The following is a 17,128-nucleotide window of genomic DNA, read 5'->3' on the forward strand; positions in this document are numbered from 1 at the left end:
ACTGAAGTACAGTATGTTTATTTATTTTTGATAAGTGTTTTGGGGAGTAAAAAGTACAAACTTGTTTCATTCACGTCTTTACATTTCTTTTCTTTTTTTATTTCTTAATAGTCGATAATGCGTATCGTCTCTATAGACTAAACGGGGGGTGAGCATCTCATGAACAAACAAGCTACAAGAAAATAAGAACACCAATTCCATTCATTTAAAAAGACAATACAAAATTCAGACATTTCTTTACATGAGCAATAACAATTCAAGTGCAAATATCATTATCAACTCCGATACACCAAAGCAAACTCTTGCTTAAAAAGGCAACAACTCAAAAAAAAAAAAAAAAAATCAGGTTGCAGGAAAGAAGCTGATTCTGGCGGAAGGAGGAGGGAGGATGGGGTGAGTGTGTTAGGAAAAGAGGGTATGAAGGCCAAGTGAGCACACCGGCATGTGGAGTAATGGCATCCATGTGGAGATGATCATCTGACTGAAGATAAAGTGAGGTGTGTTTAACTGATGAGCCTCTTGGCCCAACGGTACCCTCAAGCTTTGACAAAGGGGCCCAAATTACTTTGCGTCATTCGATGTGGTCTGCGGCATGTGGTGTCACATCCCACTTCTTTTTTTCTATTTACATTAGTGGGAATAAAACACTCGAGAACAAGCTTCAATTGTGTTCATAGGAAGTTGGATATGCAGGTTAGCAACGGGGGTCGTCGTGCTACGGGATCGATTCGGCTGCAGGGGTGTTGGTCATGACTTGAGAGGAAAAGTTCCTTATTTTGGGACATATGTGTCTTCCCTTTTAGCAAAGAGTCTTTTTGTCACTTCAGGAAGTCACACCAGTCATCACTGCTGATTTTTTAAAGAAAAAAAACGAATTAATTCCTTTAAATAAGTGATATTTTAGATGCCTTACAGCCAAGTTGCTGTTTGATGGTGTTGCTAAGGAGACATAAAGATACAAAGAAACAGATTTCCCAAAATACAAAAACAGACCTAATTCAAAGTGTTAGATTTTCACTCAGCTTAAATGTGTTTTTACCCTGTTTTAGTCCCTTTTTAAATCAAATAATTTGTTTAACATATGAAATTCTCATTTATCAAATCTCTTAGGACTAGTAACACGTTGAAGCCTGAACATTTTCAGCCCGTTGTGACTGATAAATATTTAACACAAACAGCCTCGATGAGACTGCAGCTCAAAACAGATTTCGCCAGTTTCAAAGTGGGTTACATCAAGATGAATGTTTACCAGTTTCATTCATTGCACTCTGTACCACAAATGAGGGATGGCAGGTTCTAAATTTAGTGCATAAACCTACTTGACCCGCCTTTTTTTTTGAGCCGTCTTTGGAAGAGCTGTCAGAACAAAGGGTGAAGGAGATAGCTGGGTGTCTTCTGCTGGGACATCTTGGTGGGATCATTGGGAGCTTCCTGCATAACCAAATCAGGATTAAAGAATTCAACCCTCGTCTAATGTATTTTCATTATTTACAATAGTGAAATAAAAAACAAAACTTGTAGTCCACAGATGGGTAATGAGAGATTATGGAGTTAATGGGTTTAACAGAAGTATCTCAGATTCTGAGCTTCCCTTTTTACAGACCGTTGGTGTGTAGAGTACATCAGAAAGACAATGAGACAGGAATTAAAGTGACCTTTTTAAAAAGAAGCAGCAAACAATGTCCATCAAAGACATTTCTCTCACTCTCTGAGACATGCTCCACCAGACTTCACATCATCTCATTTCTGTGGCTCTCATGATAATTTATCTCCCAAATGTCCACTGGGTTCTTTGAATGGTAAACCACATTTTTCTGTTTGAGTTGGCTTTAAAAAAAAAAAAAAGACCAGAGGCAAACATCTGAAGGTTGGGAAACACTGGTAGAGTCTGACCAAATGGAGCAAAACACAGATAAACTGTTTTAACAGTAAAACCCTTGGAAACTGCTCTAAGAGCTCAAATATAAATCGGGCTTTAAAGGACCTGAAATCCAGCTGTGACATGAATTCAACAACTGCTCCTCCTTGAGGACAGCACACAGACACTGAAGATGGGATTAGAGTTACACAACACTTGCACAACACTTACAGTCATACTTAATGGAGGGAACTGGTGCTTGCACCACTCTTTTAAGCAAATACAACAACAAGCTCTATCAGGCTCAAACCGCATACACAAAACGTCACTCCTACTGTCTGAAATAGGCTTTTTCTTTTTTTTCTTTTGCGGTTTCATTGTAGGACACAGCAGAAACCAAAACCACTCATATACTCTACATCCTCACTAAATGTTTTAGCTTGGGACTGCAGACCTGTGCTGGGTGGAAGCTGACTAAAATAAACCTTGGAAACATTGTGGTTATTATTCTCTGGTCTCCAAGTGTTTGCAGAAAAGCCTATGAAAGACAAGATAATCGCACTAGTAGGCTCTGTTTTTATAAGTCCAGTAAGCGTTGTGAGATGTGGTCTTTAAGGTGGGGTGGGGATGGGGGTGAAGGGTTGTTATTTGGTGCGCACGCAGCTGCATGAACGTTACTTGTACGGCCGCAGGAAGGCAGAGACTTTGCTGCTTATGAGACGTATGAAGGAACGGGGAAGCATCTCGTTGGACTCCCGAGTGGTGTACTTAAAGTAGTTGTTTGGGTGAGCCAGCACGTCAAAAAGAGTCTTAATCAGTTTTTTATCCTGTAGAAAAGAACAAACAGGGTTCAGTCATTCACTCAAGCACAGTAAGCAGTGAGAAAATGCTGAAGATGAATATATGACCATTAGGACATTAGCTAATCTCATATTAACCCCTCAGACAACTACTTTGTCCTTATGGGATGACAGGAATGCCAAAAATAATAAACCCAAACATAAACCTGAATTAGTGAAATTATAATTCTATCCATATTATGCAATTAAATCATACAAATTATATGCAAATTATGTGGAAATTGTGTTTAAATATGAAGTATAAAAACACACAATGACACTTTCTGAGTTTAAACCTCCTTGTTTGTCTTGTCTGATGACACTGTTGCTGAAAAATCTGCCCTTCACAATATTCAATCCTTGAAATATTGATAACTGTGGCTTATAGATAATGAAAACCCAAAATGCAGTGTCTCAGATAATCAGAATATTGTGAAAAACTTCAATCTTAGAAAGTCATGGTGTCACACCCTGATCAACTAAATTAATTTGAAATACATGCAAAGGTATCCTGAGCCTTTAAATGGTCTCTCAGTCTGGGTCAGATGGCTACACAATCATGGGGAAGACTGCTGACTTGACAGATGTCCAGAAGACGATCATTGACCCTCCACAAGGAGGGAAAGCCATAAAAGGTCATTTCTAAAGAAGCTGCTTGTTCACAGAGAGCTGTATCCAAGCATATTAATGGAAAGTTGAGTGGAGGGAAAAGGTGCACCAGCAGAAAGCAGAACCACAGCCTGCTGCGAGAGCATCGTCAAGCAACATCCATTCAAACATTTGGGGAGCTTCACAAGGAGTGGACTGAAGCTGGACTCAGTGCATCAAGAGCCACTACACACAGATGAATCCTAGACATGGGCTACAGATTCCTTGTGTCGAGTCACTCCTGAACCAGAGACAACGACAGAAGCATCTCACCTGGGCTAAAGAGAAAAAGGACTGGACTGTTTCTCAGATGAAAACAAATTCTGCATTTCATTTGGAAATCCAGGTCCCAGAGTCTGGAGGAAGAGTGGAGAGACACAGAATCCATGTTGCTGGAAGTCCAGTGTGAAGTTTCCACAGTCAGTGATGATTTGGGAGCCATGTCATCTGCTGGTGTTGGTCCGCTGTGTTTCCTGCAGTGCACAGTCAACACAGCCATCTAACAGGACATTTTAGAGCACTTCATGCTTCCTTCTGCTGACAAGCTTTACTTTGATACCGATTTATTTTCCAGCAGGACTTGGCATCTGCCTACACTGCCAAAGGCACCAAAAGCTGCTTCAATGAAATGAAATGAAAAATACTTTATTAATCCCCAAAGAGAAATTCAATATTGTAGTATATAATAATAATTAATTTGAAGAGGTCTTGTTCCGGAGGCTGATGGCTGCTGGCAGGAATGATCTTCTTTATCTTTCAGTCTTGCATCGGACCTGAAGAAGCCTCTCACTGAACACACTTTGTTGTTTCATCACTGTGTTGTGGAGAGGGTGTGAAGAATCCTCCATCATCTTCATCAGCTTGTGCAGCATTCTTCTTTGGACAGTCAGCTTTCTTGATCAGTTTGTTGATTCTTTTCAAGTCTCGGGTTCTGATGCTACGACCCCAGCAGATGCTGCAAAGCTGACTGCACTCTCCACAACAGACTTATAGAAGATAAGCAACATCTTGGTGCAGACGTTAAACCATCTCAGCTTCCTTAAGAAGTACAGTCTGATCTGACCTTTCTTGTAGATGTAGTCAGTGTTGCATTTCCAGTCCAGTTTGTTGTCCAGCTGAACTCCAAGATACTTGTATTCCTCCACCACCTCCACCTCCTCTCCCAGGATGGAAACAGTGCTTTGTTTATTCTTCTTCCTCCTGAAGTCAACAATCATCTCTTTTGTTTTGCTGCTATTTAATATGAGATGATTGTCACCGCACCATTTAACAAACTGACTGACCAGTTCTCTATACTCTGCTTCTTGTCCATCCCTGATACACCCCACAACTGCAGAGTCATCAGAGTATTTCTGCAGATGACAGGATGACATGATGACATGATCATGGTGTTACTGTGCTTGATTGGCCAACAAACTCACCTGATCTGAACCCCATGGAGAATCTGCCGGGTATTGTCAAGAGGAAGATTAGAGACACCAGACTCAACTATGTAGATGACCTGAAGGCTGCTATCAAAGCAACCTGAGCTTCCATTACACCTGAGCAGCGCCACATGCTGATCGCATCCATTGCCACGCCACATTGATGCAGTAATTCATGCAAAAGGAGGCCCAACCAAGTACTGAGTGCATGGAAATGAACATACTTTTCAGAAGCCAGACATTTCTGTTTAAAATATCCTTTTTTTTTTCTTTTTTTTTTTTAACATCGATCTTATGTAATATTCAAATTTTCTGAGACACTGCATTTTGGCTTTTCATCATCTATAAGCCACAATCATCAAAATTTCAAGAAATAAATGTTTGAAATGTTTCACTCTATGCATAATGAATCTATATAATATATGGGTTTCACATTCTGAAATGAGTGAGGAAAAATATTAAACTTTTTCAAAATATTTTAATTTTCTGAGATGTACCTGTAGACACGTTTGTCCCTCTGGTGTCACCACTAACCCTGTTATCAGACACTGTGATCAGTGATCAGTCAGTTTGGTATTTGTGGCATTCCCATCATTCCACAGTTAAAGCCACAGTTTGCTTTACAACATCCTTACAGACCAGCTTTATATTAAAGTGAATCACACTGACTGTCTCGTGAATAAAGAATGGAGACTGATGATTCACACTGTGAAACTGAACCATTAAAAGCTAAATCTTTGCTGACCTTTAGGATTTCTTGATGATTCTCTGAAGCGTAGAGTCTTCCGTCTCGCACTATGTCCTCTACAAGCTGCTCATAGTCCTCTAAATTCATAAAAACAACACATGACATGGTGAAAACACATAACCACAACAAGTTGACAGGTGAAATAACGTGATTATCCAGGAGATAATCCATACAGCCATACACTCCCTTTGACTCACTTAGCTGTTGCCTAACAGTCTACTCCGCATCGTTTCATGAAGAAAAGAAGTACATGTACAGGTTTCAGTACTGGACAGATTCCTATCAAACACTCCTTGTTCCAGTTTTGCTACAGTGACGACCAAGCTTTTCCACTAGTTTATGACGTCTATTTTCTTTTCTTTGCTTTTTCTGTGTGTAATCAATCATGTTATTAGTTTACATCACACACACAACTTAACACACTCATAAAACAAATAGGTGGATGTGAAGTTTGGTGTCTGGCTGTGGGGCTTCTAAGAAACGGGCTACTTTTTTCACACTTTTTTTAAAAAATATATTCATTTTTTAAACATTTTTTTTTTTTTTTTTTAAATGGAAAGATTTATCTTTTTTTTTACTTGTTGTATTTGTTGATTTTTGTGTAATTTAATGCCAAATATGTTAACAAAACTGGGTCAAGTAAAATAATAATAATGACGTCATAAAAGTAAAGTTGTTTAGAACAAAAATACATTAAACTTGGGTGGGTCCAAACTTTTTCCTGGTGCTGAACGTGACATTTCTCTGTAGAAACCACATGGAAAGATGGATTAAGCTGCATACCATCATAAGTAACATAAGGGATCTGGAAGCCTCTGGCACTGTTGGCCTCATTAGACTTGAAGTTAATCCAGAGACGCCTGGAGCGAGCTGTGAAGGCGATGGGCCGTTCGTACGTCTGACACGTCTCATAGGTGGTAATGGATGTAACCGATGCTTGCAGCAGCACAAAAAAACAATGTTATTATTATTATTAGTAAAGTATTATTTTTACAATACAAATGAAAAAAAAAGACACTTACAGTTCTTTCTCATAACCAGCACATCACCACACTCATCCTCTGATGGCAGGAAAATCTCTGGCACCACAATCAGGATCTTGCGCTTGACGGGTGGGTTGATGTTCCATGTGCATTCCACATTAGCGGGGTAATTACCAGGATAGTTTGGTGACTCAATATAACCCATGAACTCACCCATCTCACCACCACATTGCCTGTCTAGACGAACACAAGCAAACCAAATTAGATTCAAGTTCAGATGACCGACCTGAAGACATGAAACGGTCATTTTCATGCTCACTCTTGCACTGCGAGACGCTTGTGGCGCCATCAAAATCCGTGGTGGTGTTTCCTGGGCAGGAAATGCAGTAGTTTTGTCTGAACTCTGTCTGATAGGTCCCCACTGGGCAGCGGATACACCGGTGCACTGTGGTGTTGTAGTAATGACCCGGAGAACACTGAACTGTAGGGGAGGGGGTAAGAAAAGCATCAAGTTAAATGACTTTAGATGTTATTTTAGAATAATTTAATATAAAGAAAAAAAAAAGCCAACCTTTTACTTCACAGTCATGGAAAGAGCTGGCACCTTCCCGCTTAGTGCTCAGTCCCCCCCCACAGGGGAAACACAGAGTCCGTCCCAGATCTGGCTGGTAGGTGCCCTGAGGGCACGGCTGACAGGGTTTGAAACCATCACTGGAGAAGTATCCTGTTGGACACTGGCCTGGTGTTGATTTGAAGCACATTATGTAGCAATCAGCCCTCCACTGAGTCAAACATGTAAATTTAAAGCTGTCCCTGGGGCTTCAAATGAAATACCTGCACAGGAGGAGATGTTTCGTGCCCCTGTGGGCCCGTGGCCATCACTGCCAGGACAGAGGTCACAGGCCAGCTGCCCCTCTTTCTCCTGGAAGGTCCCAGGTGGACACTGAACACAGCGCTCATGCTCCCCATGGTAATAAGACCCTGGCAAGCATCTGACTGAGAAAATAGCCACAACGGCTGCTGTCAGAGATGAGCTCACATGTATCATAACTAATCAGGTCAATGCATCAATCTGATGATAAGAGCCTGAACAAACAGCAGTTTGCTGGATTTCAACAAATTCTTCTGAAGTGTTCATCAGGTCTTCCTGGTCCAGTCTCTGGTCTTACCACATCGGCCGCTGTCCCTCTCCGAGCCCGGACCGCAGTTCTCCTGGATGGGAGCCGCTTGGGGAAGTTTCTGGGCCACTTCATACTCCAAACCAGCGACTCGGATCAGGAAGCGCTCCTGGTTAATGGACTTCTTCAGAGCCTTGATATACGTCTTCACCTGCTTCTCCATGCGCTGTCGCAGACAGCTGAGGTTGCAGCTTCCTGGTCGTCACATAAAAATAATCATTTTAAAATTTTCTAATATTTATCAGTAATGAAACATGCAGAAAAAAGGATAACAAGCTGAACACGAGCAGAAAAGGAAGTGGCCGACCTGTGGTGTCTCCAGGTTTGACCTCAGCTTCCAGCTCCAAAGTAATCCGTGTCACCTCCTTGTTAGCGGAGTTGCGAGTGCGCCGTCCTTTAGCTCTCTTTGAGGAGTCACATTTGAGGTTAACAAATGTTACCAGACAGTTGCTGCAAGGCTGCCCCCCTCCTGCAGACACATGTCACCATATCAGGTCAGCAGTACTCATTCAGTCATTTTCTGTACCGCTTAGTACACTTCAGGGTTGCCGGAAAGCTGGAGCCCTTCCCAGCAATTAGCAGGCGAGGAGCAGGGTTGTTAAGCAGTACTCTGTATTGTAATAAGCCCTTCTATACTATGTAATAAATACTCTGTTTTCATCAATGTGATACTCTCAAACATATAACATAGCCTAGCTGAAGAGTAGCAGAAAAAACAATGATTGTAATAAAAGCTGCAACTCATTTTCATTGTTAATTCCTAATATACCAAAAAACTTGATGAATCTGAATATAAACTTTATTGATCCCAGACAGGGAAATGGCAATGTTCCAGCAGCATTAGAATAATAGGAGAGTGAGAAAAAAAGATAAAATTAAATCACCTACATGGTGTAAAAAGACACTTATTAACATAAATATCCAGATCAAAATACAGAAGAAAATAAAGGAATACTCTATCTAATATGTACAATTTACAAATAAATATTTAGGTTAAAAAAAAAAAGAAAGATGATATAGAAAATAAAATTAATTTAAGATGCAGAAATTAGGTGCAGTGAGATGAAGAAAAAAAAAGAAAAATACTAATTAAATCATATATTTGTTCAAACATTTTTCAAAAGATAGAGGGACATGTAGTAAGTCTTAAAACGCAATGTAATAACATGCTAATAACTACACAGACCTTCACCAAGCCATTTTAAACAACTTCTGAGGTAAAATAAAGGGAAGGCCTTTTATTACCAGCATAAGACACACCTGTTCAATAATCATGCTGTCTAATCAGCATCCTGTTATGCCACACCTGTGATTTGGGATGGATTGTTTCAGCAAAGCAGAAATGGCCACTCACACAGATTTAGAGAGATTTGTTAACAATATTTGAAACAAACGTTCCTTTTTTTATATATAGAAAAGTTTTAGATCTTTGAGTGCAGCTCAAGAGAAATGGGAACAAACACAAAAGTGTTCCGTTTATATTTTTGTTCAGTGTAGTTATACATCAACACACAGTTAAAAGCTGCTTTCCACAAAGGTATGAGGATGAATGCAAGAGAGCAACATATCCAGATGTGTTTGAGTGGTCTGACAAGGCTGCAGTATCTTCATCATCATAATCAAAGAAGACTGGTGTGATTCCAAACTGTCTGCAGTCTCAACATTTCTCCACTTTAAAGCTTTTTAAACATTTCATGATAAAATATAAAATAAAAAAAAACCTGTTGTATGAACTGCTGAGATCCTAAATCAGAGGTGTCCAAAGTCAGTCCTGAAAGGCCGCTATCCTGCAGGTTTTTTTATGTATTCCTGTTCAAACGTACTCTGGCTTCCATTAAATGGATCCAACAGCCAATAAAACTCTGCACAATGACTGATTCATTTGAGTCAGGTGTGTTGGAGCAGGGATACATGGAAAACCTGCAGGATTGTGGTCCTCAAGGACCGGAGCTGGACACTTCTGTTCGAAATCAAACAGGAATTTGATGGGTTCCAGTTTAAGACTGTAACAGTTATTCTCCTCAGTTTCAACATGGGAGCAAACATGTCCTTGTCCCAACAACTTTAGTTAGAAATAGTGGTTACAAATAGTTTAGAAAAAAATTAGAACAAGCAGTTTTCTTAAAATCTCAAAACTTTGAATTGGCTTTTTTGTTTTTTGTAGGAATGAATGATTTGTACAGAATTTTACATTTTCTTTTAATATGAAGTTTCATACTTTTTCTTGGAAACTTAAAAAAAAAAAACTATTTTATCACATTTAGCCACATTTTACCAGTTAGAGAAATAATCTATGTTCAGCCACTCTCTACAACACTGAAGACAGCAGCAAATCCTGACACTGTACTTATCTATTCACATTTAAAAACAGCATCTATATGCAGCATTAAGGAGATCTGACGACTGACCTGGTCCCAGTGTCCGTCCCCTGTCCTCTGTCCTGCCGGTCAGCTTAGGATGCAGGTGACATTTGGCATTTTTAATCTTAAAAGAAGCTGTCTGCTTGACTGGATGCGGCAAAGTCTCTACAGACAAACACAGCCCAGTGAGTGGGAGAACTCAGGAACATCATGCTGCTTTGACTTCTAAGAACAGATCTGTGTGTTCTTAAAAAGTGTTGGACTCTAAAGAAACCGGAAGGTAACAAACCTATGCAGCTGTGACTGTTGCTGGCGTTCAGCCTGGAAGGAGACTTCCCTCTGATGATGGGGATGCCACAGCTGACGGAGTAGCTGTTGTCTGACTCTGTCACACACAATCAGTTTATAACATGTTAATGTGTTTATTTTTTGTGCCATTGCATTCAGACATGGACTGACATACCTGCCAGATAGTGAGCTTTGGAAGCACAGGTAAGAGAGCAGCTCTCCTTTTTGCCAGTCTTGCTACAGGTGAGCGTGGCCTTCGGTGCCACTGTTCCAGGAGAACATTTCATCAGCTCTGACAGAAAATAAAGTCACACTGAATCACACACTGTTGACTATGAATGCATATGAGGGAGCTCATTAACTTAGAGTGTATGTCAGTGAATCATCCACAAGGGGGCAGTGTTGTTACGTACCAATGCAATCCTTCTTGTTCCAGTGCAGCTTGAATCCTGGCGGACAGGTACATTCATAACTTCCCAGAGTGTTGATACAACCGTATTTACAACCTCCACGATTTATACTGCATTCATTAATATCTGTAAAAAAATATTTTGGCAAAAACACTTACTGGAAAGGCATAAAAGACTGACTGCACACACCGACCTGGGCTTTATCATCAAAGACTATTAGAGAAAAAGCAAGATATTCATATCAGCAAAGATGACATCAGGAACTTTAACAATAATATGATCAGAGGAAAACAGTCTGAAGTCAACCTGGTGGAGTTACATTAAAGAAAATCGGCTCTATAAGGGAAAAACACAGAAGAGCAGCTTTCTGCAGCTCTAAGTTTGCATCAGTTCATCCTGCAAGAGCGTCACATGACAAGAAGATCTGCGTGTTTGCGTGTAAACAGTAGTGAAGTCTTGTTTTGATGTCACCCACATTCAGTTTCATGGTCAGGAGTTCTCCACTCTGCAGGGAGGAAGACTTGTGGTAAGCAGTAAATTATAATCACCTTTTCAAACACATGCTGAGCTAAAGCCACTAAAAGCATCCGGGATCCAGATGCAGTCTGGCTGCAATCGATGCCAGACATAAAATCAGTTTAGAGAGCAGAGCTGAGCATTCAGCTGGCTATGGACAAGTGGCACAGACACCAGGAAAGAGACAGATAATGGCAGTGATTGATGATCTAGCCTGCTGATATGAAAAGCTCTTCCTTGTCTCGTTCAATTATTCATCCAGAATAAAAACAGTCTGCAGCACTTTCAGAAGACAACTTCATCAACAGTGCATGGAAATGTTATGAGGGATGTGCCTCTCATCCTCCACATCACAGCACTTCATTTAAAGGACAAAGACCCCTAATGAATATCTGATGGAAGAGGAGATCTGATTCTTTTGTTCCTCACATGCTTGGTTCTAACATTTTACCAGATCTCTTTAGTCTCTTACAGTGTTCAGATTGTCCAGACGAGCCGAGAGAGAAAAGGCTGGAACAACAAGACAAACTGACATTTAGACATCACAGCGTGATGCAGACGAGCTTCTGGATGAGCTGGTGAGCTCACAGAAATGTCATCATATTCAAATTTTAATTAGTTTTGTGCTCTGTCATCAACAAATTTCAGGAGAAGCAACATCATAACTAAAGTGATCGACTTTAAGAATAATCTCAACAAACCTCAAAATGCTTTTTTTTTTTTTCCCTCTTTCCAACAACAGGAATGGATTTATATTTAAGTCACAGCTGGAGGGATGAATTGAGATAAATTGAAAAATAAGTCAGTCGCAGCTGCACTGACTCCATTTTCTTACCAGATAAGCTAAAGGGAGTAGATTGTTCACCTGACCCTGACCAAGAATGGCTAAATATACTCTCACTCAAGAGGAATGTGACAGACTTCAGCCCAGTGGTTGACAGCAGGGCACGAACATAATTGGTTTTGCCAAAGGTGAGTCTGAATACAGCTTTCTGAACTGTTGGGCAGCTATATTTTGGGTGATAAACCACATAGGGAATAACATAACCTTGGCTGTGGCCAGGAGTGAAGAAAGTACAACAAGGAGCACCATAAATCTCTGTGGTTATCTAACAGTTCCGACAACACCGCTGAAAAGCGAGAGGAAATCATTCATCACCGGCTCACTCAACAATGGTTTGGAGAGCCATTTACGCTGGACCATCTTCCTTCCTTTCAGCAGCCTAGTGTGGCCTGATCTCCGTCTATCAGGTGAGCAAAAGCCTCACAAATTCAGTTCTGGGGCGTTTATTCACTGAGCTGACAGCTAATACAGCTGCCCATGTGTGGAATGGATCTCATGGACCTTTTAAACCTGCTGGAAAAGCAGCTCAGGGTCTAATTCCACAATATAAGTACCAGTATCCATTTTCAATTTAACTCAGCAGAACTGAAGAAGTGGTCTTCATTGCTCTTTCATGTAATGGATTACATAACATTTTGAATTTGACCACACTCAGTAAATGTCACCATCTTTACGGGACCTTTAAAGGCAACTTTTACATTGAATAGTCTGACAGAGGACTACAACATGCTGCAAAGGTGATCTGTAGATCAAAGGAGTTTATTTGAATTTTATCCAAACTTTTCATGATGTAGTGAGACAGAATTTCCTATTCTGCTTTTAAAGCTCTCAGGATATCATATTTCTAATCGTCTATACCTTTCAAGTTTCATTCTGGTGCAACACACCTCCTAGACATCCTTAAAACACACATACACACACACAAAGTAAAAATTATAAATTATGGCAGCGCTACAATCACAATCAGTGTCTCTGTATCTCTACAACTACTGCAAAGCCCTGAGGGGTCGGAGACAGCAGCAGATTCCCAGTGCTGATAAACACTCCAATTAAAGAACTGCCATAATACTAAGATATCTTCTGATGGGCCTCTTTGCAGATCGAATGGGAACCTTGCACACCTCCTCCTAAGATCAGACTATTTCTGCTTTGCTTTCTACAAATAAAAAGATGGACATGGTCATACAGCACCCTGAAGGACCATAACTCTAATATCCTTTCTTGTTACAGCCCATTCAGTCCAGTGCTTACAGAATAATCTGTGTCCAGTGTAGCACGTGTTCTTAAGAATAAAATTTCCTGCAGTTCAGGCAGCCATCTGTTTCAGCTCAACCTGTCTGAAGATCAACTTGTAGCCTAAAAACTGAGATAGGTAAAGTATCAGACAGAGAATCAAGATATCCAAAAATGCAGCTGGTGTTTTGTAAGGATGCTGCGACACGAGCCAGACGTAATCAATTAAATTGGTAGCTCTCAGGCAGGCGGCTCTCAGGTCTCAGATGTGAAACTTGAGGTAATTTAGTGCATGACTTACCTGCTACAAAGATAGTTTGTCAAGATGTTTGAAGTTGACTGTTTTAGTGAAAAAGTGCCGTTGGGCCATACAACTTACTCACATGCAAGTTGTTTATCAAATTACTTCAGAAACCAACCTCTTATCCTAACTGAATAAAATGGTTGTGGATGGAGAAACTGCAGGATGAATCATCAAACTTTGCTGAGGTGTGAACTTGTTCTATGGAAATTAACCAAGTACTTTGTTTTCCTTTCTTGGAACAAACAAAATGAAAGCAAAATAAAGAAACTGCTAAGTTAAAACATAAACTGCAAAATGTGTCTATTTTATTTACTCCTAGTAAAACATCTTGTTGTTTTGGATCACATTTGCAATACAGTGTCAATTTAATTTAAATTGTATCATGATGCAGTTGCACACCATGACAAATATGGGCAGAACTGAAAGTTGCAACATAGAATAACAAGTTGTCCAAAATAATGAGACATCATCCAGACGTTGAGGATGTTTTGACTGGAGTTGAAGTAAATGTAGGAGAGACATGTAATAATACACAAAAGCTTAAAACACTTCTTGTTATCACTTCTTGTTATAACAACAACAACAACTACAACAATAATAATAATCATCATCATCATCCTCATCCTCATATTAATAATAACAGTTATGACATGTACTTGTGTTAAGGAAAGCAATGTTGTCATACATGTGAGGAACTTTGAGGACCTGTCAGGGTGCATGTGTGTTGTGCATGTTATGCCCTTTGTAAAAGCAGAAGGTTTTTAACATTTTTTAATAACAACAGCCTTGTGATTATATCTGTAGGATTTGTTTCCCCTGTATATTCTTGCCCATCTACAGTACTGTGCTTTCATCAGCTCAGGAAGAGGTACATACATGTTTTACTATTCCTATGTGTAAAAAAAACCCTTTTTATCCAGTAGTCTTGAACTCCTTCACTGTAATATGCCCACTGTCAGATCACAACTATTCTATTATCTAATTCTGTAATTCTTTTAGACCATGAGGAACTAGTGACCACAATTCCTCAGAACACAAAGCTCTGTTTTTGGAGAAATCTCCAAAAAATGGGTTTTTGCTTGCAAGGTTAGGTGACTCTTGGGTGTCCGTAGGTGAGAGGTAAGGAGGTAAGGTTAACAAGGATTACTTAATGTTGCGAGGAAGATGAATGTCACCATACAACAATAGACAATTCAGTAAAAGCCATTGAAGTGAACATAATAGGATCAATAAAACCCAGAAGATGTGTGTGATATTAAAGCTGGTCCTTTCAAAATCAGTAAATCTATTTCATTTAGATTGCTAGTAGTGCACTGACCATGTAACTGTGATGATTAAAACTAAAATCCCACCATGACAGGTTATGATGGTTATAATAGCAGGGTAATCATGTAAAGTTTATAATATCCCTTTAGTCTCTGAGCAGTCTCCAGTGTGAGCTTTATTTCCAGCTAAGCAACAAATTAAGTGGTAAAGGTCTGATAGACAGAGAGGTGTGGGATGCACAGGAAGAATGATGGATGAGGATTTCCCATAGACATGTATGCTGGCTCACCTCCACAGTGGGCCAGGCCGTAGAGGACATAGCCTTTATGACAAAGACACTGGAAGCTGCCATTAGAGTTGACACAGAGGTGGTCGCAAGTACGATCAAATGAGCACTCGTCAATATCTGCAAGACAAAAAGACAAACGGTTAGAAACTTCACAAACACTTCAAACAAATCAAAGATATTTTTATTCTTAGAGCAAGCCTCTTCTTTTGTCCTGAATTCAATTCTTTTATTACAAGTCTTGTCTGTCATGAGTTGTTGAGGGTCCCGTAAACTGGAAAAAAAAAATCATTTTCGAAGGACATCTTGTGTTTGCAATTGCGTATGGTGGTTGACCTCCGGCAGTTATGCAGTTTTCCATTTTGATGCACTGAAATGAAAGTTTTCAAGTATTTCAACAATAACAAGCAGTCACAGCAGGAGTCCAAAGAGGGTCTGCTCTTCTCCAGATAATAAGACAGTGCCTTTTTTCTCTACATAGCACCTGCCAATCTTTTTTCTTCTTCCTCCCTCCAAGCAGGATGGTTAGAAAACATAGAGCATGACTTGTTAGGTCTGTCCTAGACACAAAGTATTTCTTTTACATAACATTAAAAACAAATAATAAATGAAGTACTAGGGATGTGAATCAATTCGATTCAGATTTTTGGGGTGACGTTTTGATTCAGAATCGATTCTCGATTTAAACAGATTTTCGATTCATTATCATTACACTTATGTAACAAAAAGTGCTAATTTCCTGAGTATCTTCAATCTTCTATAAGCTAGGAAGACCTGAGAAATTATTAGGGCTGATTTGATTTAAATTGCAACATGTACAAAACTTTTTTTTGCTCGTCCTTTTTCTTAATTTTAATGAGGAAAAAACAACACAGTAGCCAGACCATCATTCTGCTGCTATAATGCCCAAGAAGAGTAAAGAAATCAATAAAACAATAAAGATGACAAAAAATTTATAATGGATTATTTTTATTTGAAAAAAAAAAAAATTAAACAAAAATATCGATTTTAAAATTGTGAAGCAGAAAATCTTGATTTTTTAAAATTTTTTTATGAAATGCCCCACCCCCTCCTCCTCCCACAAGTATATAGGTTCATTTTGTAACTCAAAGCATGGATATAGGAAATAACCCGTTTTTAGAGCTTCTGATCTTCCTGACCCGTTCAGCCTCTCCACAGCTGCAAGTTCTTTCGTACATACCAGTAGCCTTTCTAGCTTATCATTTTTCAGCTTTTCTCCCGTCTAAACTCATGTTTCCTGATAAATTTATTGAATGTTATGGCCTAAAAGATGAAAACCACTAGCTGTAGGAGATTGATGACATTTGGTTTTATTATGATCAAGGTCTCCTTTAATGTCAGTAATAATCTATGTCAAGTCCAGGCAGCACATGCTGGGAGAAAATTGACTTCTGCTACAACTTTACTGGATGTCTAATTGGCTCATTTAAGAAAGGTTCCCCGGATTTTCCCAGGAATATCATGCTTTCATCTGTTACATCTGAGCTGCTTTGGGGTTATGAGGTAGAGCCAAGTGCCATGAAACATGTGAAGTATGAACATAGGCATTTCACTGCATTTAAAGGATACTCTTAAGTAATGTGCTGCCTTGAAGAAATTGGGACGAAGACAATACACAATACACATGTGATTCGCTATTTACTGTAGGAACAGTCTTCCACAGTAACTGGGCTTCAAACTTGGTAACTTAGAGCAAAAAAGATGAGCTGTGACTTATTTATATTGAAGGTGTATACAGGCTTTTAGAGTTAAACCACACAATAATGTTCAATAGATGGAAAACACCAATGTTGATGTTGACGTCAACTCCACCTTATCATGATAAGTGGACCAAATTTTACAAGAATAATTTAAGTTAAACATTTAACAATAATGATCTTTTGCTGCAGGTGACACAGTTTAAACAAGACTCTGACATAGTC

General features: G+C 39.5%; 1 protein-coding gene across 1 annotated transcript in view; it reads right to left on the bottom strand.

Annotated features, from left to right (window-relative positions):
• Positions 1 to 2,532: 2,532 nt before the first annotated feature.
• scube3 (signal peptide, CUB domain, EGF-like 3) overlaps positions 2,533 to 17,128 on the bottom strand; it is a gene marked incomplete at both ends in the record, with an annotated part of 83,811 nt that continues 69,215 nt past the window's right edge. The window contains 14 exons of the mRNA XM_079239813.1: positions 2,533 to 2,685; positions 5,515 to 5,594; positions 6,301 to 6,453; positions 6,540 to 6,737; positions 6,820 to 6,981; positions 7,072 to 7,239; positions 7,335 to 7,496; positions 7,670 to 7,873; positions 7,986 to 8,147; positions 10,087 to 10,203; positions 10,328 to 10,423; positions 10,502 to 10,618; positions 10,740 to 10,862; positions 15,189 to 15,305. Coding sequence (XP_079095939.1) covers positions 2,533 to 2,685; positions 5,515 to 5,594; positions 6,301 to 6,453; positions 6,540 to 6,737; positions 6,820 to 6,981; positions 7,072 to 7,239; positions 7,335 to 7,496; positions 7,670 to 7,873; positions 7,986 to 8,147; positions 10,087 to 10,203; positions 10,328 to 10,423; positions 10,502 to 10,618; positions 10,740 to 10,862; positions 15,189 to 15,305 — 2,012 coding nt within the window. The remainder of the gene's footprint in view (positions 2,686 to 5,514; positions 5,595 to 6,300; positions 6,454 to 6,539; positions 6,738 to 6,819; positions 6,982 to 7,071; positions 7,240 to 7,334; positions 7,497 to 7,669; positions 7,874 to 7,985; positions 8,148 to 10,086; positions 10,204 to 10,327; positions 10,424 to 10,501; positions 10,619 to 10,739; positions 10,863 to 15,188; positions 15,306 to 17,128) is intronic.

Source organism: Telmatherina bonti, assembly GCF_933228915.1.
Source record: "Telmatherina bonti genome assembly, chromosome: 4".
In the NCBI taxonomy this organism is placed as follows: domain Eukaryota; kingdom Metazoa; phylum Chordata; class Actinopteri; order Atheriniformes; family Telmatherinidae; genus Telmatherina; species Telmatherina bonti.